At 43.8% G+C, this 22,500-nt stretch overlaps 4 protein-coding genes across 5 annotated transcripts in view; 2 read left to right on the forward strand and 2 right to left on the reverse strand.

Annotated features, from left to right (window-relative positions):
* Positions 1-368: 368 nt before the first annotated feature.
* Positions 369-2,410, reverse strand: LOC137786912 (protein NATD1-like). Its single transcript, XM_068579054.1, has 3 exons — positions 2,193-2,410; positions 802-911; positions 369-742 (listed from the first exon to the last, which is right to left on the reverse strand). The coding sequence occupies exons 1-3, from the start codon at positions 2,347-2,349 to the stop codon at positions 617-619; spliced, it is 393 nt and encodes a 130-aa protein (XP_068435155.1). The 5' UTR covers positions 2,350-2,410; the 3' UTR covers positions 369-616.
* Positions 2,411-2,992: 582 nt separating this feature from the next.
* On the reverse strand, positions 2,993-7,062 carry dhrs7ca (dehydrogenase/reductase (SDR family) member 7Ca). The gene is made up of 7 exons (XM_068578838.1): positions 6,927-7,062; positions 5,307-5,484; positions 4,863-4,975; positions 4,381-4,591; positions 4,209-4,301; positions 3,638-3,784; positions 2,993-3,327 (listed from the first exon to the last, which is right to left on the reverse strand). The coding sequence occupies exons 2-7, from the start codon at positions 5,467-5,469 to the stop codon at positions 3,122-3,124; spliced, it is 933 nt and encodes a 310-aa protein (XP_068434939.1). The 5' UTR covers positions 5,470-5,484; positions 6,927-7,062; the 3' UTR covers positions 2,993-3,121.
* Positions 7,063-7,712: 650 nt separating this feature from the next.
* Positions 7,713-14,982, forward strand: LOC137786948 (splicing factor U2AF 65 kDa subunit-like). Of its 2 annotated transcripts, XM_068579095.1 has the most exons (11): positions 7,713-7,862; positions 8,842-9,223; positions 9,640-9,743; positions 10,360-10,514; positions 10,607-10,723; positions 10,881-11,019; positions 11,107-11,186; positions 13,146-13,268; positions 13,346-13,432; positions 13,881-14,123; positions 14,383-14,982. In XM_068579095.1, exons 1-11 carry the CDS (start codon positions 7,751-7,753, stop codon positions 14,512-14,514), a joined length of 1,674 nt encoding a protein of 557 aa, XP_068435196.1. In that variant the 5' UTR covers positions 7,713-7,750; the 3' UTR covers positions 14,515-14,982. The 2 variants fall into 2 exon arrangements, with proteins under 2 accessions (XP_068435196.1, XP_068435195.1); XM_068579094.1 differs by having other exon boundaries at positions 10,881-11,186.
* A 1,932-nt stretch (positions 14,983-16,914) lies between these two features.
* LOC137786967 (myosin phosphatase Rho-interacting protein-like) overlaps positions 16,915-22,500 on the forward strand; it is a 15,217-nt gene continuing 9,631 nt past the window's right edge. The window contains exons 1-7 of the mRNA XM_068579124.1: positions 16,915-17,163; positions 18,602-18,745; positions 19,050-19,201; positions 19,832-19,919; positions 20,034-20,172; positions 20,694-20,820; positions 21,918-22,017. Of these exons, the coding sequence (XP_068435225.1) occupies positions 17,038-17,163; positions 18,602-18,745; positions 19,050-19,201; positions 19,832-19,919; positions 20,034-20,172; positions 20,694-20,820; positions 21,918-22,017 (876 nt within the window). The 5' untranslated portion in view covers positions 16,915-17,037. The remainder of the gene's footprint in view (positions 17,164-18,601; positions 18,746-19,049; positions 19,202-19,831; positions 19,920-20,033; positions 20,173-20,693; positions 20,821-21,917; positions 22,018-22,500) is intronic.

A 22,500-nucleotide genomic window follows, 5' to 3' on the forward strand; every position in this document is an offset into this window, starting at 1 on the left:
GTGAAACAACCACAAAGAGACGCAAAGCGACACACAACACACAACAAAAGACGCAACACAACCACAAAGAGACGTTAGATGACCACAAATAGACACAAAGGTACCACAAGACATAAAACATGACGACAAAAAGACGACAAAGACGAAGACAAAAAACTTCTTCTAAATATACTTTTGGTGAACAAAACACCTGCATGTGATGATTTTTATATATATATATATATATATATATATATATATATATATATATATATATATATATATATATATATACAAATACAAGAATAAATATGTAGAAGATATATATTTTAAATTAGTATTTTTATTGTAAACAAATACATATTTGTACATGAAAGATGAAGCTTCGATAAACGTGAATAATTACAAAGAAATGAAATGACACAAAATTGAAAAAGTGCAATCTGACCCAGAGTTCCCTTTGAGGGAAATTTACTTCAATTAAATGTCTCTGTTTAAAATCATAATAAATTATTTGCGCCTGACTTTAATGAGGTTTAATCAGCTGTTTCTAGAATATAAACACGACATGATTTATGCATCATTTTGGCCTCTGTGGGATCGATACACGGGGCCGAGGTTCACTCGAGGAATAATCTCAGGATGTGCTTGAGAGGACGCGTTGCTCGTACTCGCGTCGCGGGTTGTCCTCCAAGTGTCTCTGGATGTACCAACAGGAGACGTGAGCCTTCAGGTCCTCTTCCAGCAGGAAGTCCAGAGCCGCCTGGGAGGAAAGAACATTTAATACTTTAAGTTGAACACGCAGAGATGTGAGTAACTCACCTGAGACAGAAGTGCAGCGACACCTTGACCCCTGAACGCCTCTGGCACAAAGGTGGACATGAGATCCACCTCCTTCTCCCCGGTGAACCTGTAGAGCAGCACGGCACAGTCTGGAGAGAGGAGGAGAGAGGAGGAGGAGGAGGAGGAGGAGGAGGAGGAGGAGGAGGAGGAGGAGGAAGACTTTACTGGCATGCAGCTCTTTGAGGAATCACAGACCGCAAGGGACCCCAAGATTATGAAAGTAGATTTGTGTATTTTTTTACCTGAGACAATTTGTTGTTTGTAAGTAAATTATCTCTAAATCTTTGCTCTCTCTCAAAAAAAAAAAAAAAAGTTTTCCGAACTTTTTTTTTGCGAGCCTTTTTTTTAGAGCAAATTTGAGTTCTGAGAGCGTTTTTTTTTTTGAGGATTTTTTTTTTTTTTGAGGATTTTTTTTTTTTTTTTTTTAAAGAAAATTTTATTTCTGATTTTTTTTTAAGCAAATTTGAGTTCTGATAGTGTTTTTTAGAGTGTTCTTTTTTTTTAGAGCAATCATTTTTTTGAAAGTGTTTTTATTTATTCTTTTGAGAGCAAATTTTAGTTTTAGTTAGGTTTTTTTTTTGACAGGATTTTATTTTTTGAGAGAGCAATTTTCTGAATTGAGAGCAAAGATTTGGAGATAATTTACTTAAAAAACAAGAAATTTGCTCAGGTAAAAAATACACAAATCTACCTCCATACAAGATGAGCTCATTAAACATGTACAACCATCAGTTTACTGTGAATTAGACCAGAATGCATTGCATGAACTGGTGTTTTCTAATGAGGGAGCAATTGTCACATCTTTTGTTTAGTTTATATCGGGGTGAGGGCCATTGGGAAGTTAAATGACCCCCAAAAGCTTTTCACCGGCCCGAGATTAACCATTTGATAGACATTTTGAACAACACCAAACTCCCTCTGACAATACCTGTATTTAAGTGGCGCCCTCTCGCCCGCTACTACTGTGCTGCCGTGGACAACTAGCCCACGAATGTACTAAAATGTTTTACTTCTGCTTCTAATATGTATGCCGAACATGTCGGTGAATAGTACCACATTATATTATGTACAGGTCACTCATATCGATTGAGCCAAGTGAAACCAGGACATAGTCAAACTAAAGTCTTACGATTTTTAAATTAAGTTTCGCTCGGAGTTCTCAACGTGCAAAAACGGCACGAATCAATATTTGAGCAAAATTCAAATAAATGTTCATAGATAAAGGTAAATTATTTACAGACAAAGGTGTACTCTTTACGGACACATTTTTCGAAAGGTACATTTTCCCAGCAGGCCACAAGTGGACGCCGGTCTCCCTTGTGTGATCGCCCCCGCCGCCGGTGCGCCCTTCCCGGCTTCCCCTTGCTCACCAGCCCCGCTGCCCGGAGCCACGGTGAAGCGCTGGTTCCGTCGGTCGTGTTCCACCGTTAAAGTGCAGCCGGAGCTCAGCGCACTGAAGGCGGCAAGAGGAGGAGACCTCAGTCTGTGTGTCACCGCGGAGAGTCTGGAAAATACTTTAAAGGCCATTTATGCATGAAAAATACACGTAATACTATTACAGTCTGCTATAGTAGTACTACAGTAGTAGTTGTGCAGACTGACCACAAGAGGGCGCCGGCGCTCACGAGACAATGATTAACTCATGACCTCTACAGTAAAACAGATGTTATAATAAATGTTTTCTGCCTCCGATCTTTGTTTTACTGGCTTTGTTTTGTTGTTTTTTTGCTTGTTATGCACAATAGCTATTTTAATTTTTTTTTAGTTTCATGGCAATCAATCCAATAGTTGTCACCCCAAAAATGCAACTTTATGATAACCGCAACACAAAAAAGTTCAAAATTTGCAACGAAATTTAACGGCAACCCATCAAGTTTTTATTTAAATATTTTTTGGATTTAATTACAATAGCGGAAACATACTTTAAAATGCCAATTATGTATGAAAAATACACGTAATACTACTGCAGCAGACTGTAGTAGTAGTTGTGCTGACTGACCACTAGAGGGCGTCTTCCCTCACAGACAATGATTAACAACAATTATACATTATTAATTACTTAATTATATGAATTATTTCCAAACAAACTTTCTAGAAATATTTAAATTCTTTAATATTAAATTAATAATAAAATAATTTAAAAAGAAAAAGACTTTTAGACGACTGGAGCTTACACATAAATGCTTTTTATTTCTACTCTACAAAAACGAACAAAAACAACATGTTCACTTCATGTTTACAGTCGTGATATTGATTATTGATCGGGAGCTTATTAGCCGCCAGCGCTACATGCTACATGCTACATGCTCTCGGCCGCCGCGGCGCTCTTCACTCCGGCGGCCATGACGGCGAAGAAGACGTCGGGGAAGAGCAATCTGGCGTAGAGCGCCGCCTTCGGCAGCGACGGAGCGATCAGCACCTCCTTCCTCCTGCTGCTCAACGTCTTCACCACCTCGCCGGCCGCCTCGACCGGAGAGACGCCGAGAGGCCTCTTTGTGTACAACACTGAGAAACACACAAACAACACACTTTTGTTCACTGACGATGTCAACAAAACACAACACAACCAGAATGCAACGTTTACTTTTTACATCTCTTTATCAACGAGATTCAACTTTAAGAATATTTACTAACGTGGTGAAGTGGAAGTTAAGTCAAGACTTAAAGTCACAAGTCAAGACTTAAAGTCTCAGGTCAAGACTTAAAGTCTCAGGTCAAGACTTAAAGTCACAAGTCAAGACTTAAAGTCCATCGTGTTTGTCTTCATCATGTTGGTCTTCATCGTGTTCGTGTTCGTCTTCATCGTGTTACTCACGCGACCAGAGGGATCTGGAGTTTTCCTCCTGGGCGGCGGAGCGGCCGATGAAGGTGTGGTTGATGGTGCTGACGGAGATGCCGTACTCCTCCACCTCGGCTCTCAGGCAGTCGAAGAAGGCCTGGACGGCGTGTTTAGAGGCCGCGTCTGGAAGACAAAGTGCACAAGTACACAAAGTGAAAATACAGCGTCTTCACTGTACGCACAAGTACACAATAGTGTTACTTGACGTTATTTTTATTAAAACAACTTTTTGTGACTCCTCCCTTCCGTGCTTTTTCAGATACCGTAAAAGTCAGAGCCAGCTCCCTACTAGCTCCCTGCTAGCTCCCTGCTAGCTCCCCGACAACCACCGAAGGTGACGAGACCAGCCCCGGCTCGACGCCTGACTCAGGCAGTGGGGACGCGGGAAGCTGGCGGAAGTGCTAGCTTACTACAGCGGGGAGCTAGCAGCAGTACTAGCTTACTACAGCGGGGACACAGAAGGTATAGGAGCGGCTTGTAACCTGACTTTTTACGGTACTTTTACTATTTAGCCCCAAAATAAGCTAATGCGACTCGTAGGACTCACACGCGGTGCGAAACGGCACGGCCATCTTGCCCTGGATGCTGTTGACCAGTAGCAGGTGACCGGTTCTCCTGGAGATCATGGAGGGCAGCAAACCTGAGAAGACAACACGTGTTTCATTGCACCGCGGCGGCGCTATGTCTGCAGCGCCGCCGTCGTGGTCGTGGTCGTCTACCTTTGGCCAGCGCGGCCGGGCCGAAGTAGTTGTTGGCCATCAGCAACTTGTCCGTCTCCAGAGAGACGCTCTGCGCGGGCGCTTTGACCTTCATGCTGCTGTTGAAGATGACGACGTCCAGGCAGCCGTAACACTCCAGGACCTCAGAGATGACCTCCGGCATGCTGTCCAGGTCCCCGAACTCCAGCAGCACCAGTTTAGAGGGAAACGTCTGAAGAGCAGGGATTATAATTCACACGTCTGGATTAGATTAGATTAGATATTCCTTTTGCAGGATTTACAGCAGCAAACCCCGAGGTCGAGAACCACTGGACTGAACCATCTCGCCCCTGCAGCTACAACAGTGACATGCGTCTCTAACATTGATGCATCTCTAAGTCAAGTACACATCAACACATCGTCCACCAGAGACGCTTCACAGCATAACGAGTACTTTTACTTCTCAATACTCTGGTTCGGCGCTTCAGAGCCGCTGTTCTCACCACAGTCGGGTCCGAGGCGTTCGCCAAATCATCGGCGAGTTCTTCGAGCTTCTCCCAGCTCTTCCCACAGAGGATGAGCCGCGCTCCTCCTCGGTGAAACACTGCCGCACATTCTGTCAAGAAAAGTGAAGTTCACGCTGAATGCAAAGCAGAATCGTACTGAGCAGAGAAGTTTCTTATTCGGGGGAAGTTACTGTGAGGAACCTTTTGTTCTGGGTGGATTCTGGCGACCCCTGTGGACTAAAGCGGTACTGTCTCTGAGCACCAGGGTCCCTTTAGAAAACCTCTACACCTCTAGGACTAGACTGAGACTACAGAGGACCAGGACTACACTGAGACTAGAGAGGACCAGGACTACACTGAGACTAGAGAGGACCAGGACTGGACTGAGACCGGTTCAGGACCAGAAAGTTCCTCACAGTGACTTCATTAAATCTTTGTCACCTTTCCCGAGCCCGGACAGCGCGTCGGTCACGACCACCACTTTGTTGCGTACGGAGGTTTTGGTCAGCAGCGCCGTGACGAAGCCGTACAGGTAGAAGAAGCCGGCGGCGAGCACCACGACGCACGGGACCAGCAGAACCGTGGTGGTCCAAACGGAGTCCATCTCCTGCGGGACGTCCTGAGAAAAAGATTTTATTTTCTTTTAAAAAAAAATGCAGAATCGGTACTAAAGTGTGAAGTATAGATAAGTTTGTGAGGACTGGATTGTAAATATTGAATGAATAGTTTGACATTCTGAGACGCTTATTCACCTCCTGACGCAGAGTTAAGCATCAGATTTCAACAAGCAAACACTTAGCTTAGCATAATGACTGAGAACAGGGGGAACAGCTAGCTTACACAAAACTCTAAAGTTGTTGTAACAGTTTGATTTTGTTATAAAATACACAAACGAGATGCTACGTGTGAATTAGTGAGCTTTAGTGAGCCAGGCTAGCTGTTTCTCACTATTTCCAGTCTTTGTGCTAAGCTACGCTAACTAGCGAGCACACAGACATAACATCTAAATGTCACAGGAAGTGAATGAGTGAACGCGTGAGCTGCTGTTGTTAAAGTATGTTCAGAGCTTCAAACGTACTTTAGAGACGAGCTTCATGTTTCTGAGATGAGATGTTTGTCTGCTTCTAGTGACACGAACACAGACGAGCGTTTCATACCCACAAGCTCTCCGGCTGCGTCACATCAGCATCCATCTCACCTCACAAGCTCTAACCTACTCTACTCCTCTGGAAGGAAACAGAGAAAACATCTTGAACCGTCCTCACAGCGCTCAACCAGACGACTGATGTCATGAACTTTAATACAATACACAACCCTGCTGCATGAGGAAACATCACGTCCCATGAAACTGTCAATAATATTACTTTAATCTTCATTTTGAGCTATCAAATCGACACAAAACAACTACAAAAAGACACAAAACAACTACAAAAGGTCACAATATGACCACAAAGAGGAAAGAACGGTTAGAAATACATGAACAGAAAAAGTCACAAAACAACTTGAAAAAGACACAAAACAACTTTGAAAAGACACGAAACAACCACAGTGATGCAGAAATTCCACAAAGAGACACAAAAATGACCACAAGACACACAACACAATTTCTAAAGAACACAAACTAGCCACAAATCAACTTATAAAGGACTTAAACAACTACAAAAACACACAAAAAGCACCACAAAGAATCCTAAAACCACTTCAAAGAGCTAAAGAACTAAGAGGATTGTTGTGTCTTTGTGTGTCTTTTGACTCGTTGTGTCCTCATCCTTCGATGACCTCATAGTTGTCGGTACATTCGGTCTGTTGGAAACACTTGTATTTCCACCAGCAGGATCTGCAGGAAACCTTCTGGTGGAGCCTCAGCGGCTGTTTGTCTAAATATAACCGTCCTGTAACGGATCCTGAGCCTCCACAAAGACTCAGCGCCTCGGGGGAGAAGATCATTATTACAACAGTCAGAACATGAAGGAACGCAATAAAACACAACACAAGCTTTAGTTCTTCATGCAGCTGTTGACAAAGTGTCGTCCAGCTGACCTCCACCCAGCAAGAACTTACTGCTCCTGAGGCCTCCGCCGGGTTTATTCAGTGCTGCTGGTCCAGAGGAGCTGCTGCAGCGCTGCCACAGCAAGACTTCAGGGTTTGAGCTCTTTTTATAGCAGCACAGCTGAGGCAGGAATTCCCCACGTGTGTTGTGCACATGTTATGTTTAGAGTGACAGGGAGGAGGAAGAGGAGGAGGAGGAGGAGGGGCGAGGGTCTTCATTGGCTTCTCTCAGGCCACATCTCTGATGTTCAAAGATGAATTATCCACCAACACCTGGACTCATGCAGAGAAACACAGGTTTGAGTCGCGCACGTTAATCACGTGACACTGAAGTCAAGTTTATTTATTTCGCACCTTTATGACAACGGGCGAGGAGCCAGTGTGCTTCAAAATAAAAAGCAAGAATTATACGTAACAAAACATGCAAAAACAATACGCATAAGAACATACAAGATAAGCAGGTATCACAGTAAAAATAAAGACAACTTATTCTATAACTTTACCCCTTTAAATGACTTAATGTTGCAACTATCTTTTATTGATATTTGCAGGATTACAGCAGTTAGCTCTCGCTGTTAGCTTTGCTGTATGTACATTGTGTGTTTGTATACACATTCGTTACGATCTCATCTTTTGTGTCTTCATTTCATTGATTTTTTTTTCTTTGTTTATAACGTTTTCACTCATAAACAAAAGCATAAAAAAAACATTTACTACATAAAAAAAGTACGTCCGGGTGCTTTTATTTTGACGGTTCTAACCGGATGTAGTCTGCTGCCTGACAGCGCGCGGCTTCCCGCGGGTTTCGCTGCACCGACACACAGCGGACCGGCTGGATGATCGCTCCCCTCGGACGCGGCGGACGCGCTTCGTTCCCGCGCGGACAGTCTCGCGCTGTCATGTCGGACTTTGAGGAATTCGAGAAGCAGCTGAGCGAGAACCGGCAGGGTGAGCGCGAGCGCGGCGGGCTGTCCCCAGCGGTCCGCAAGCTAGCAGAGTGACCTGCGCGCGACACCGCGACACGCGAAACCCCCTTAAGATATTGCGGCTTTTTAATTGTTATCCTCTCCTGCAGAGATGCAGATGAGCCGAGAGAACTCAGTTTGCTGCTTCCTGCATGGTGACGATGCGCGTTTCAATTCGGCATCCGTTATAAATTGTTGCAGCACATTATTATTATGGGTTAAACTAACTGTATAACTAGTATGTTGCTTTTTGTTATTCTCGTCAGTCACCTGACCACAAATACAATAAAAACAATAATAATCATATTTATAATCAACAGCGTTAGTCCTATCATAACTTTTATTGATGTTGCACCTCTAACAATAATATAATATTTACAATGATGATAAATAAACTAATCGATTAATTGATCCATCAATTGTCGTAAAAGTAAACAGCAACTATATATATATATATATATATATATATATATATATATATATATATATATATATATATATATATATATACACACACTTTTTTTCAAAGCTTGAATCCTAAATGATAAAACTAGACATTCTAAAATTAAATAAATTAGAAGAAAAAAAATCTTAAATTCTGAAAAAGTTTCTGAAAAGTCCAAACAATCAATTTATCAAACTGAGGTGAAAATGCTAAATGAATAAAAAAAAATAAAAAATCAAAGCTAAAATCCTAACTGATAAAACTAGACATTTTAAAATTAAATAAATTAGGAAAAAAAAATCTGAAATTTTGAACAAGTTTCTTAAAAGTCCAAACAATCAATTTATCAAACTGAGATGAAAATGCTAAATGAATAAAATGTCAGAAAAAGTTCCCAGGTAAATATACTTAAAGTATTACAAGTACTCATAATGCTAAATGCCGTCTTTCACAGTGTTTAATTATTCATGAATTTCTGGCCACACCGTCCAGCCCTGATCTCTGCTTGTCGCCGCAGAGCGAGAGCGAGAAAGACACAAGAAGCGAAGTCGCAGCGGATCCCCGGCCCGAAGCGACAAGCGCCGCAGCCGGAGCAAAGACCGGGGGAGCCGCAGCCGAGAGAAGAGGAGCCGCAGCCGCAGCCGAGAGAAGAGGAGCCGCAGCCGAGAGAAGAGGAGCCGCAGCCGAGAGAAGAGGAGCCGCAGCCGAGACAAGAGGAGCCGCAGCCGAGAGAAGAGGAGCCGCAGCCGAGAGAAGAGGAGCCGCAGCCGCAGCCGAGAGAAGAGGAGCCGCAGCCGCAGCCGAGAGAAGAGGAGCCGCAGCCGAGACAAGAGGAGCCGCAGCCGAGACAAGAGGAGCCGGGACCGCCGGAGCTCCTCCCGGGACCACAAGAAGCACAGGTCAGTGGTTGACAGCTGCAGGTACTTGTACACACTCGATTACCTCCATCTACACTTCTGTTCCTCTGCATCTCAGAGGGAAGTAGCGCCACCATGTTGGAGTTTTTCCCCGGAGAACCGGAGGGTCGCCTCCCTGCACCTGGGGGAGCAAGGCTGTAACAGTCTCAATACTTTAACCACATTTTCCTGAATATACAACTTTTACTTGTAACAGAATATGTTCATACTGTGGTATTAGTACTATTATGAAAACTTCCTTCCTGATACAAATATTCCCCTCAGTCTCTTTTAGCTCCTGAGGGCAATATTCAGTGATTTATTTAAAACATGTTTTAGCTTTTTATTAGAGGAACAATACAAATAGATGTTTTTCACCTTTTGATTGAGCTTTTATTTTGTAATTTCTCTGCTTCCAGCCACTCTCCGAGGCGAACGAGGAAGAGAAGGACCTGCAAGTATTGGGACGTGGCTCCTCCTGGCTTTGAACACATCACTCCAATGCAATATAAAGCTATGCAAGGTATTTACTGAGCTCTCCTTTAGTGGCAGATTCAGTCTGACGTCCCAAGAATATCAAGGCTGTCTGGGTTATTTTAGCCACAAATGATGTTTCAGTCGACTTTCAATAATTATAATAATCATCAGAATAAATCATAATAGAGACAATTTATTACATATATGAACGAAATACATTGAAGTACCGTAAAAGTCAGGTTACAAGCCGCTACTACCTTCGGAAGGTGTCCCCGCTAGCTCCCCGCTGTAGCTAGCTCTCTGCGAGCTAGCTCCCTGTTAGCTCCGTGCTAGCTCCTCTACAAACAACGGAAGATAGTGGGACCAGCCCCGGCTCCACGCCCGACTTGGGCAACGGGATGCAGGTAGCAGAGAGCTAGCAGCAGCGCTAGCTAGCTTCAGTGGGGAGCTAGCAGCCGTGTTAGCTGGCTACAGCGGGGCGCTAGCAGCAGCGGCTTACAACCCGACTTTTACGGTAAGTTTCTGCAAGTGTTTTCTTGTGGATAAAATAAACAAAGCGGCAGTAAAAGTGAGTTAAATGAACACCGACGAGTTCATTATATAAAATAAATACAGGCAGCTTTGCGGTTGAGGTTCTTCCCGCTCCTCTCTCTCTTCTTCAGCGGCCGGCCAGATCCCGACGATCGCTCTGCTAGCAACGTCCACCGCCGCTGCCGGCGCGGCCGCAGCGCCGACACAGGTGCCGATAGTCGGCAGCCAGATGACGCGACAAGCCCGGCGGCTCTACGTCGGAAACATCCCCTTCGGCATCACGGAGGTGAAGCCTCTCTCGTGGCGCCGCCCTCTGACTTCCTGTTGGTTGCGTCCGTGTCGTTTCCAGCCATGCGGTTTTGTTGTCTTCCTCCTCAGGAGTCCATGGCCGAGTTCTTCAACGCCCAGATGAGGCTGGCGGGCCTTTCGCAAGCCCCGAGCAACCCCGTGCTCGCCGTGCAGATCAATCAGGACAAGAACTTTGCTTTCTTGGAGGTGCGTGCGGTGACGTAGAGGGTTAGCACTTTAGAGGGTTAGCGCTTTAGAGGGTTAGCACTTTAACGAGGTCTTCATGCTTTTGTTTTGTTTAAGGATCAACGCTTTCTCTTTTTGCCGAGATGCTTAGAGTCTCAAAAACCGTTTTCCTCTCCAGTTCCGCTCCGTGGACGAGACGACGCAGGCGATGGCGTTCGACGGGATCGTCTTCCAGGGCCAATCCCTGAAGATCCGGCGGCCTCACGACTACCGGCCTCTTCCGGGCCTCTCGGAGCAGCCGGCGTTCCACGTCCCAGGTCAGTCCCCAAGTCAGGATGAGTCTCGCCGTGTTCTCTCTCGTGCGATCCTCCATGAGCGTCTTGTGGTCTTGTGGTTTTGTGTAGGCGTCGTCTCCACGGTCGTGCCCGACTCCCCTCACAAACTGTTCATCGGAGGCCTCCCCAACTACCTGAACGATGACCAGGTATTCAGCCGAGCAGCGAGGAGCTTCCTCTCTTTTCCTCTCACCTGCTGAGGTCGCACTTTTAAACACAAGCTATGTTTCACGTTTTCTTAATGACATTGCAACTCACTTGTATTCAGATATTTCAGTGAAAAGGTTATTCTTAGTCTGTAAAGCAGTTTAAAAGTGATCAGATAACTGTAGTGGAATAAAATAAATACCTCAGAAATTTGTACCAAAAATACAGAACTAAGTAAAGTACTTCAACATAAAAGTATACATGTTTACTGTAAAAAGTCGGGTTACAAGCCGATACTACCTTCGGTGGTTGTCCCCGCTGTAGCCAGCTAGCGCTGCTGCTAGCTCTCCACTAGGTTGCCGACAACCACCGAAGGTAGCGGCACCAGCCCCAGCTAGCTGGCTACAGCGGGAAGCTAGCATCAATGCTAGCTTGTTACAGCGGGGAGCTAGCAGCAATGCTAGCTTGTTACAGCAGGGAGCTAGCAGCAATGCTAGCTTGCTACAGCACCCACCCACCAAAGGAAGTAGCAGCTTGTAACCCGACTTTTACGGTGTGTTTAATTTAACTGCACACAAACTACTCCTCATAATTAGGATTTTTTTTCTTTGTATACCTGAACAGCGCCCCCTGTGGTGTGATGAGGTTAATTCCACCTCAAAGTGATTTATGACTTTAACCTCACTTTTTCTTCTTTATAATTTATGACATAACTCTTGGAAGTTCATGAACGCCTCTGAGACTAATTTGTCTTCTTTAACCCACAATGGCCCCAACGGGCCACCGTAGATGTTTATCACTCACTGACTTCTCTTATTCTTGACTTCTTGCAGTCCCTCTGATAGCGTTGATACTCACAGCTCTTTCATTTTTTGTTCCCCCACTTTGTCCCCAGCTAGGGGCCCGTAAGATCGTTAAGTCTGCGCTCATAGTTTGTTCAGTAGTTCTCATCTACTGCCGCCATGCCGCCATGTAACACAAGGCAAGTAAGACGTCCTGGTCCTCCCACGGATCCTCTGCCAGCCAGCAGGCGGCGTCTCCTCTGTCTCCCATCATGCTTTTGGAGCGCGTTTAGGACCCGGGGATTCTGGGTAGAGGGAGGGTTAAGGTTTGAGGATTAGGATGTTGTGTGTTGGTGGTTCTGTGCTGGTGGTGTTGGTGGGGGGTTAATGTAAAGGTAAGAACACATATTACCCAACTGCTATTAGCTGTAATTAGCTTGTAGCGAAATACAAGTAAAAAAACAAAATGTCAGTTCCAACTTGAATTGAGATTATAAATATAAATATGCAGGGTTCTTATGGCCATGGAAAACCTGGAAACAAGTCATGGAATATTGAAATTGTTTTTTCCAGGCCTTTAAAAAATAAAATCCCTTTTTTTTTGGAAAAGTCATGGAAATGTCATTTAAAGTCTTGGAAATTTGGTTTCAAAGTTATTAAAATATGGTTCAAAGTCATTGAAATTTGGTTAAAAGTTATGAAAATGTGCTGAAAAGTCATTAAAATATAGTTTAAAATCATGAAAATTTGGTGAAAAGTCATTAAAATATGGTTTAAAGTCATGAAAATTTGATAAATATTATTGGAAATGTAGATTAAAGTCTTGTAAATTTGGTAAAAGTTATGGAATTTTGGTGAAAAGTCATGGAGATTTGGATTAAATAAAGTCATGGATATCCATTGGTCGAAGTGTATGAACCCTGTATATATCATAGATGTAAAACTATATTTGAGAAGTTATGTGGTGCCCAGCTCTTCACAAACCTTCCAAAGACTCGAGCGTCGTCTGTTCCTCCTTCTATTCATAGCGGTGCTTAGAAGCTGAGCCTTCAGCATGCTGAACCACCTCGGTTGTGTGTCCTCTGCTGCTCTCTGTGTGGTTGTAATGTTCTCTCTGCGGGCCATGAGGCCGCCGGCGTCCGGCCTCATGGCTTCTCCCCGCCGGGCTCTTCTCCGCAGGTGAAGGAGCTCCTGACGTCGTTCGGGCCTCTCAAGGCGTTCAACCTGGTGAAGGACAGCGCCACCTCGCTGTCCAAGGGTTACGCCTTCTGCGAGTACGTGGACGCGGGCTCCACCGATCAGGTAACGGTGCCGCGAGCCGCCGGGTTTTAACGGTTTCATGACGTCACCTTGAGGTGGTTTTTCTTTCCATCCGGCAGGCGGTCGCTGGGCTCAACGGGATGCAGCTGGGCGACAAGAAGCTGATCGTCCAGAGGGCGAGCGTGGGGGCGAAGAACGCCAATCCTGTGAGTCCTTTCACCTTTCACCTTTCACCTTTCACCCCAGAGAGGCTCAGGTGAGACAGACAGCACACTGAGTCACAGAGTAGTAAACATATAGCAGGGCTATTACGGTCATGGAAAGCAGGGAAGGGAATTTTAACATTGTTATTTCCAGGCCTGGAAAAGTCCTTGAAAAAAAAAATCCCAAAGGTTTAATAAAAGTCATGTAATATATATGTTCATATGTTCATGATGTTAATTTTTAGTTTGAAGGTCATGGAAAAGTCATGGAAATCCATTGGTCAAGATGTATGAACCCTACGTCATGAGATTGTGGTTAAGAGTCATGGAAATTTGATCAAAATTCATGAAAATTTGGTTCAAAGTCATGGAAATCCATTGGTCATAATGTGTATTTTGTGAGAACGGAGGCTTGAGCTTGATGAAGAGTGTGACTCCTCTTCCTCCCCAGACCTCGGTGCCGGAGGCCCCGGTGATGCTGCAGGTCCCTGGGCTCCAGCGGCTGCAGAACTCGGGCGTGGCCACGGAGGTGCTGTGCCTCCTCAACATGGTGATGCCCGAGGAGCTGCTGGACGACGAGGACTACGAGGAGATCCTGGAGGACGTCCGCGAGGAGTGCTGCAAGTACGGCGGCGTCCGCTCCATCGAGATCCCCCGACCTGTGGACGGGCTGGGGGTCCCCGGCTGCGGAAAGGTGCGTTCAGACCTTGTTCATAGAGACTTCTATACAACCAGAGGAGTCGCCCCCTGGTGGTCAGGAGAGAGAATGCATCTCTAACACATGAAGCATAGACTTCTATACAACCAGAGGAGTCGCCCCCTGGTGGTCAGGAGAGAGAATGCAGCTTTAACACATGAAGCATAGACTTCTATACAACCAGAGGAGTCGTCAGTATTGGCTTCTTTCAATGAAAACGCATTTCCAGGACTCATAATTGTGTTTTCCTCTCCAGATCTTCGTGGAGTACGTTTCTGCGGCCGACTGTCAGAAAGCCATGCAAGCTCTCACCGGCCGCAAGTTCGCCAACAGAGTGGTCGTCACCAAGTACTACGATCCGGACTTGTATCACAGACACGAGTTCTGAAAGCGCCGACGAGTCCTCGCTTCCTCTTCTGTGAGCTCCGGGGGTGTAAAGTCGAGGAAAAGACTTGTTTTATTACGTCTTCTACTTCACAAACTGGACTGAAGTTTGTGTTCCTTCACTGAATATCTAACTCCCAGCTTCAGCTTAACCTTTCTGCTGTCGTGTCCTTTAGATCTGTGGTAGAATGGATGTGACAAACTAATACTGCCTGACGATTCCAGAGTAGCTGTCTTAGATTCAACTCCTGAGCACAAACATTCATTTCTCTGATAAATGTTCATTGTGGTGCTACGAGAGAGAAAAAGTTTTTATTTATTTATTTTTCCAAAGTAATATTTTCTTCTATGCGTCACATAAAAGTCGGGTTACAAGCCGCTACTACCTTCTGTAGGTATTTCCACTAGCTCTCCGCAAGCTCGCCACTAGATCTCGCCACAAGCTCCCTGCTAGCTACACACTCAAAAATTAGGACAAAAAAAAAGTTGATTTTTTAAAAAAATTTTATTATTGTCCTCATTTTTTTTTTTTTTTTTTATGGTCCTAATTTTCTTTTTTTTTCTGGTCCTAATCTTTTTTTTCTTTTTTTTTGTCCTTACTCTTTTTTTTTTTTTTTTGGTCCTAATTTTTTTTTTGGTGTGGCGGAAATGGGCTTCCGTACAGATTAATATGGGGAATCTGTCAACATTGGTTTACTGAGGGGGCGGGGCTTAAACTAACCAGCAATAGTCCACAATGTGTTGTCAGAGTCAGAACAACTAAATCAAATCCGTCTTCATGGACTCATTTCAGTAAATGACGCAGAAATGCACACGTAAAAAAAAAGCACCTTTTTAAGGTTTGTATTTTTTATTTATATTTTAAGCTTTATTCTCTTTGTGTGATCCGTTGGAAATAAATATATTATGTATGCATTAATTTATGATGAAAGATTGAGTGCACAAATGCCCAAACAAACCTGTCCAACATCGGGATCTGAGGTCACCGGGTTTGCATTCACAGCAAACAGCCGGTTCTGTTGCAAACTGTCCGTTTGTGTAGTAAGTGGAACACATCGACAGCCACTGTGTTTTAATCATGTTTGGATGGCCACAAATTAAACACAACTTTTTACTTTGAACAATCTTTGGCACTGCTGTTGCCTTTAATAAACACCTGCATCTGTCTGTCTGCCTGGAATCCATTTTTTTGTGGGACATACATGTGTTCAGTTATAATTAAGATATTAAAAATCTATTGATTTACAATTTTCAGCAGTTAGTTTTGTGTCGTTTCCGTTTTTTAGATGTGTTGTCGCCCTCCAATGGCCACCGTGAGACACTGCATCGCTATACTTAACCCCATGGCTAACACTCAGTGTTAATATTAGTTTCATCATGCATTGGTAAAAAAATCTTTTTTTTTAAAACATCATGTAATGCAGTTGTGGAAATGTTTGCTGGAATTAAATGAGCAAAATGTATTTATATATATATATATATATATATATATATATATATATATATATATATATATATATATATATATATATATATATATATATTTGAAGACTTTAGTTTAGATAAATCAGAACAACTGTTGTGTCCTGTAGTCTTTGGGCTTTAACGGGTTAAATTACAATTTTCTGGCGTGGACATCAAATGTCAAGTTACGTATTACAAGCCCTTCATTTCCGTTTATGACTTTCAAAATAAATAGTAACCGTAACTCGATCTGGAGAAACGTCTCCAAAGAAGCGATTAAACCAAACCCTCTTTCAGGAAACCAGTCACATGCAGGTAAACACTGAATTGTTTGATTCACATAATATATATTGTACTATTTAAGCTATTGCTTCTTCATAAATCAAAGCAAATCAATCTGTTTTGCATTGATTCTTGTTGTCAAACAACACATTTCATTTATCATGTATCAACAACACGCAGTTTTAATGTCTCATTCTATTTACTGCTCTACAATATTGTATTATTGCTTGTGTATGTGGTATAATATAATTGCCTTGTTTTGAGTTTAATTCAAATTTATATTATTAGTTGTGTTTCAAATATGTTTAATTCATTATTTTCTACTATTTCTGTTCTGCATCAAGCTGGATATTATGTTTTATTTCATATTATTTAAACATTGTTTATGTTTCAGAAAGAAATATCTAAACTTCTTGATGGTTTTTTTGTGGGTTTTATTTTATTTAAACATTGTTTATGTTTAAAAAGAAATACATCAACTAGTTGGTGCTTTTTTAAATTATTGTTTAAGAAAGAAACTTGTTGGTGTTTTTTTTAGTAGGTTTTATTTTTATTTCATCTACACTTGTTTATATTCCAGAAAAAAAAAACATGAACTGGTTGTTGGTTTTATTTTTGTAGGTTCTGACCGGAAGCTGCTCGGCGACCATGACGTCAGAGAGTCAGAGGCTCTCCGTTTGAGTGTTTGACAGATGTTCAAACGGCTCCATCCCAAGCCGAGCGCCGGGAGGAGGGAGACGCCGTGTTTTTCGGGATTAGCTCCCCGGCAGAGGACGCGACCATGTCGGGGGAAAAGGCGACGAGTCCGTGCAGCAAATTCCAAGCCAACATTTTTAATAAAAGTAAATGTCAGAACTGCTTCAAGTCCCGCGAGCTGCATCTGTTGACGGACAACGGCATGGAGCAGGTAACGTTACACAACCCTCTCATCTTGTGTTTTCTACTAGTTTTCTACTGTTTGTCGCGTAGTGAAACAGTAAAAGTGACGTTAAAGTGTCGTGACGTGATTCCTGACACTTTTCTGGACGTCGGTGGCTCGTGAGGGACGTGAGACGTCACAGTTCTGCTCCTCGTTAAAACGTCCCGCGCGGTTAGCTTGACGACAGTTATCTTCATTTAGCTTTAATCTGCGGGATGTTTCCGTCAGCGTGAACATCTGGTTAGCTCTGGCTAGCTTCCCTCAGCCAGAAACACACGAGCCGGGATTAAAAAACAAACTGCTAATCCCTGTTTTTTAAGCCCAGAAAAACTACTTTGAGGCGCTGGTGTGTGACGTCATTGTCCGCTCCTTTAGGCTGGTTACGTCATAAAATGGGCGTGTCTTCAGCTATAGTTTTAATACTTTAACCTTTTAATACACAAGCTGTGCAAAATAACCTAAAATGTTATTTCATGCGCGAGTGTTTCTTTGCCATATTTTTCGAAATTATTATTTAACGTTTTTAGTACATTTTAATTTAATGATCAAAGTATTCATTAAATATCTTGTTTTTGATGAAAAAAAGCATTATTTTTTTTTTCTGTAATCAAAAACAATATATTTTAATGAATACTTGTTATATTAAATGAATAAACAAATACCTTTTAAAATAAAAATAAAAAAATCATCATTTAATGATCAAAGTATTCATTTAATATCTTGTTTTTGATTAAAACAAATAATTATTTAAATTTTTCCTTTCTGAATTTATGAACTAAAATGTTTTTTTTTATTTTTTTCATCAAGTTTAGTAATACAAAAAATATTTTAGACACAGAAAATGAAGAAAACTATTCATAGTAATCAAAAACAATATATTTAACCCTGAATGGTGTTATAAATGTATTGCAAAGATATTTACAATTATGTGTCAAACTTCCCTTTTTTTCAGTTAAAGTTAAGTATTGTAGGAATAACACATCAAGAAAACCCCGCTGTGCGACTCAAACTCAGCCTGTTAGATGTTAGTTGGTGAAAAACATACAAATATAAACATAAAAACGTTTTTAAAAAATGTAATAATGTGCTTGTGTAATCTGTTAGTGTGTTAAAATGTTAAGCAGCATGATTGTGTGGGTTAACATGTGTTATGACTCCGTGCCCGCCTCCCGCTCGACCCTGTAATCTCAGCTGTTGCTCAACCTGCAGAGCGCTGCACAGAGAACGAGCGTCTGACTGTCTGTCAGCAGGTTTTATTACATGAGACACACTGGGACACAGTGCAGATATTTCATGAACACCATCACATGAGACCAGGAAGAAAAAAGCATCAAATCCTGTCATTGAAGAAGCAGGAAGTAGGGAACCAAAAACACTGAATTGCTGATCCAGACAGTTGCTGATGACTTCCTCTCCTCTCCTCCAGGCCAAACCGCTGTATGGAGGCTGGCTGTGTTTGGCTCCTGAGGGGACAGACTTTGACAACCCCATGCAGAGGTCCAGGAAGTGGCAGCGGCGCTTCTTCATCCTGTACGAGGACGGCAGCCTGAGCTTCGCCCTGGACGAGCTGGTGAGAAGCTTCAACGCACGATACGCACTCCTGTGTGTGTGTGTGTGTGTGCGTGTGTGTGTGTGTGTGTGTGTGTGTGTGTGCGCGTCGGGATCAAGCCGGCATCTTCAGGCCAGATGTCGCATGTAGAACCACAGCAGAGGATTCGGGCTTAGCTCGTCCTCTAATGCACACATCCCCCTCTCCCTCTCTCTCTCTCTGTGATCCCCTCAAATCTCTTTCGCTGCCCTCTGAGGGGCAGCCTCATCCGGGGATCAGTCCTTTGCTCTGCAGAATAACATGGATGCTCTTGTTCCCCCTGCAGCCCAGCACGCTGCCTCAGGGCACGCTGAACCTCAACTTGTGCTCGGACATCGTGGACGCCGAGCCGCGGACGGGCCAGAGGAACGCGCTGTGCATCGCCACGCCGCAGCAGGAGATCTTCATCCGCGGGGACAACAAAGAGATCATTAACGGGTCGGTATGAAGCTGAGGAGCCACCGCGAGGCCTTATTATGGAAGAGCTCTGGGTTCATACGGTCATGGAGTTTAAATGGTTGTTTCCAGGCCTGGAAAAGTCCTTGAAAAAACAAAAATCCCAAAATTGTAGTTGAAGTCCTGTAAATGTGTTATATTCATGATGTTCGTTTATGCTGAGTTCTCATTGTTAGTTTAAATACATTTTTATCACTTTTTACACACACATTTCATGTTTGCTCATGGACATGTGCTTTAAAGTCATGGAAATGTAGTTAAAAGTAAAAAAGAAATTTATGGAAATTTTGTTAAAAGTCTTGAAATTTTGGATAAATGTTAAAGAAAATTCATGAAAATTTGGTTAAAATTCATGTTGGTCAGAATGTGTAACCATGTCTTCTTCTTCTTCTTCTTCTTCTTCTTCTTCTTCTTCTTCTTCTTCTTCTTCTTCTTCTTCTCCTTCTTCTTCTCCTTCTTCTTCTCCTTCTTCTTCTTCTTCTTCTCCTTCTTCTTCTTCTCCTTCTTTTTCTTCTTCTTCTTCTTCTTCTTCTTCTTCTCCTTCTTTTTCTTCTTCTTCTTCTTCTTCTTCTTCTTCTTCTTCTTCTTCTTCTCCTCCTCCTCCTCCTCCAGCTGGACTGAGCAGCTCTCCGTCTTTCTCCGGACTAACAAGCAGAACCAGAAGAAGAAGAAACGTAAAGTGGAACCCGTCGCCTCTCAGGTATCGACCCGACGCTCACGAGCGCCTCAGACCTCAGACCTGTTCTGTCTCGCTTCTCTTTGGAGGAACGAACACGTCTCCTGAATGTTTTGTTTTTTTAAAACTCAACTTTAGGAACTCAGTCCGGCAAAAATGGCGGCAACCGATCCCAGTTGCCCGTCCCCGGGGAACGCCGCGGCGTGGCAGGAAGAGCCTCAGCTAGCATGGACGGTCCCGGACTCGGACCCCCGGGGCCTGGAGAAGACCCCTGCAGGTGCAGCAGAAGCAACACACACACACACACACACACACACACACACACACACACACACACACACACTAACAGCCACTTCCTGTCCTCTCTGTCCTAACGGCCTGCAGATGTTCTCACACTTCAGCTTTTTGTTTGTACTTTTCATTGAACCCTCGTTTCACTCGTAGTCATGAGGAGCAGGATGAAGGAATGTGTGTGTGTGTGTGTCTGTGTGTGTGTGTGTGTGTGTTCCTATGGAACAGAGACTTTAACACGTTGTGTTTTCATAGTAAACTCTTCTAACCACTAAGTGTTTTATCTCCTAATCTAAAACCAGATTCAGCTGCTTACTTTAACTTCACGTCTTAATCTGGATACAGAACCAGTGGATGAAGTGTGTGTGTGTGTGTGTGTGTGTGTGTGTGTGTGTCCTCAGTGTGACTCGCTGTGTGGTTTAAATAAGAATGACTTCATGCAGCGTGTTTACAGCCGTCAGCGTGGAACTGAACCCGTTGTGTTGTTGTGTTGTTGTGTGTCTCCAGGCAGCGCGTCCAGCTACCTGAGCCCGGCCTCCTTGGACCTGCTGACGTGTGGAAACTCAGAGCAGCCGGCTGAAGACAACAACACACACACACCAGTAAACAACAACAACCTGAGCCGGGACCCGAGGTTAGACACACACTGGAGGGCCAAGTGTGTATATGTATGTGTGTGTGTCTGTTTGTGTGTGTGTGTGTGTAGGAGAGTGTCCATGTGTGCGTATGTGTGTGTTACCTTGTGTTACTGTGTGTGTTGCTCCCTCATGTACATGTTCTGTTGGTAGCATGTAGAGTCGTGGTAGCATGTAGAGTCGTGGTAGCATGTAGAGTCGTGGTAGCATGTAGAGTCGTGGTAGCATGTAGAGTCGTGGTAGCATGTAGAGTCGTGGTGGGGGTAAAGTGTAAGTGTGTCAGTAGTGATCAGACACATGGCAGCACTGAGCCAGCAGCACTGAGCCAGCAGCACTGAGCCAGCAGCACTGAGCCAGCAGCACTGAGCGTCTCCTCCATGACTCGGCTCCCAGCAGCATGTGAACTGGTCACGTGACGTTGAGAAACACATCTCTCTCCCCTCGCTGCCTTTTTGGGAAACAAAAACACAAAATACTTAATTCCCCCCCCCCTCCTCCTCCTCCTCCAAATAAGGCCAGAAATTCCAAAACGCTGCTGTAACTGGATCTGCAGCCATGTTTCTCAGGACCTCAACACGACCGTCTGAGGAAGTTCAGCTTGAAGCAGAGTTCACACGGCACTGAAGACCTGGAAAGGTCATGGAGTTATTACACTTCAAGGCCTGGAAAAGTCCTTGAAAAACATAACACCACGAAGTGTAGTAAAAGTCCTTTAAGTGTGTTATATTCATGTGTTCATAACGTTCATTTAGTTATAAATAATGAATCTGCTTTCATTTGAGTCATTTAAGGTTTACTGTATGCTTTGAATCCTCATTGTTAGTTTAAATACTACATTTTATCACTTTTTACTGTTCACACACACACATTTCACACAATGTTTGCTCATGGGCATTTAGTTTAAAGTCATGGAAATGCAAACAAAGTCAAGAACCAAACACAAATCAACGTTTACAACAATAACAGAGCGAGAGCTCACAACCTTCCGGCTCTTTGCTGTCGGGGCTCTGTCATCAAGCTGTCATGGAAATGATGTCATGCGTTAGCGAGGTCACATGAACGAGGTTTCACTCGTTAGCGTGTTCATGTTTTCCAGCCACGGCGGTCCGACAGAGAGGATTCTGGGATCGGAGCGGGAAGCAGGAACAGCTGTTTCCAGGACGGGAAGGAGCGAAGCTCGCACCAGCAAGAGAGAGGTAAAAACCTTCAGTACGCACAAAGTACACGCTTTAGTATGCACCGAGTACACGCTTTAGTACGCACAGAGTACACGCTTTAGTACACACAGAGTACACGCTTCAGTACACACCAAGTACACGCTTCAGTACGCACAGAGTACACGCTTCAGTACGCACAGAGTACACGCTTCAGTACGCACAGAGTACACGCTTTAGTACGCACAGAGTACACGCTTCAGTACGCACCAAGTACACGCTTTAGTACGCACCGAGTACACGCTTTAGTACGCACCGAGTACACGCTAAGCAGCGTAGCCGTGGAGTAGCGGTAGCTAAAGACGTAGCTGTGGAGTAGCGAGAGCTAAAGACGTAGCTGTGGAGTAGCGGTAGCTAAAGACGTAGCTGTGGAGTAGCGGTAGCTAAAGACGTAGCTGTGGAGTAGCGAGAGCTAAAGACGTAGCTGTGGAGTAGCGAGAGCTAAAGACGTAGCTGTGGAGTAGC

This window comes from Clinocottus analis, unplaced genomic scaffold (assembly GCF_023055335.1).
Source record: "Clinocottus analis isolate CAN_PGR_092001 unplaced genomic scaffold, fCliAna1.0.p SCAF_16, whole genome shotgun sequence".
NCBI classification, from domain to species: domain Eukaryota; kingdom Metazoa; phylum Chordata; class Actinopteri; order Perciformes; family Cottidae; genus Clinocottus; species Clinocottus analis.

Bases quoted from the DNA above. Each gene is read 5' to 3' on its own strand.
- LOC137786912 (XM_068579054.1), bottom strand. From the start codon at position 2,349: ATGGCCTTTAAAGTATTTTCCAGACTCTCCGCGGTGACACACAGACTG. The intron at 912-2,192 runs GTGAGCAAGGGG...TCCTCTCTCCAG, and splicing joins GGCTCCGGGCAGCGGGGCTG to ACTGTGCCGTGCTGCTCTAC. The intron at 743-801 runs GTGAGTTACTCA...CTTTCCTCCCAG, and splicing joins TCGCTGCACTTCTGTCTCAG to GCGGCTCTGGACTTCCTGCT.
- dhrs7ca (XM_068578838.1), bottom strand. From the start codon at position 5,469: ATGGACTCCGTTTGGACCACCACGGTTCTGCTGGTCCCGTGCGTCGTG. The intron at 4,976-5,306 runs GTGACAAAGATT...TTTTCTTGACAG, and splicing joins GCTGTCCGGGCTCGGGAAAG to AATGTGCGGCAGTGTTTCAC. The intron at 4,592-4,862 runs GTGAGAACAGCG...CCTGCTCTTCAG, and splicing joins ACGCCTCGGACCCGACTGTG to ACGTTTCCCTCTAAACTGGT.
- LOC137786948 (XM_068579094.1), top strand. From the start codon at position 7,751: ATGATCGCTCCCCTCGGACGCGGCGGACGCGCTTCGTTCCCGCGCGGA. The intron at 9,744-10,359 runs GTATTTACTGAG...TCTCTTCTTCAG, and splicing joins GCAATATAAAGCTATGCAAG to CGGCCGGCCAGATCCCGACG. The intron at 10,515-10,606 runs GTGAAGCCTCTC...CTTCCTCCTCAG, and splicing joins TCCCCTTCGGCATCACGGAG to GAGTCCATGGCCGAGTTCTT.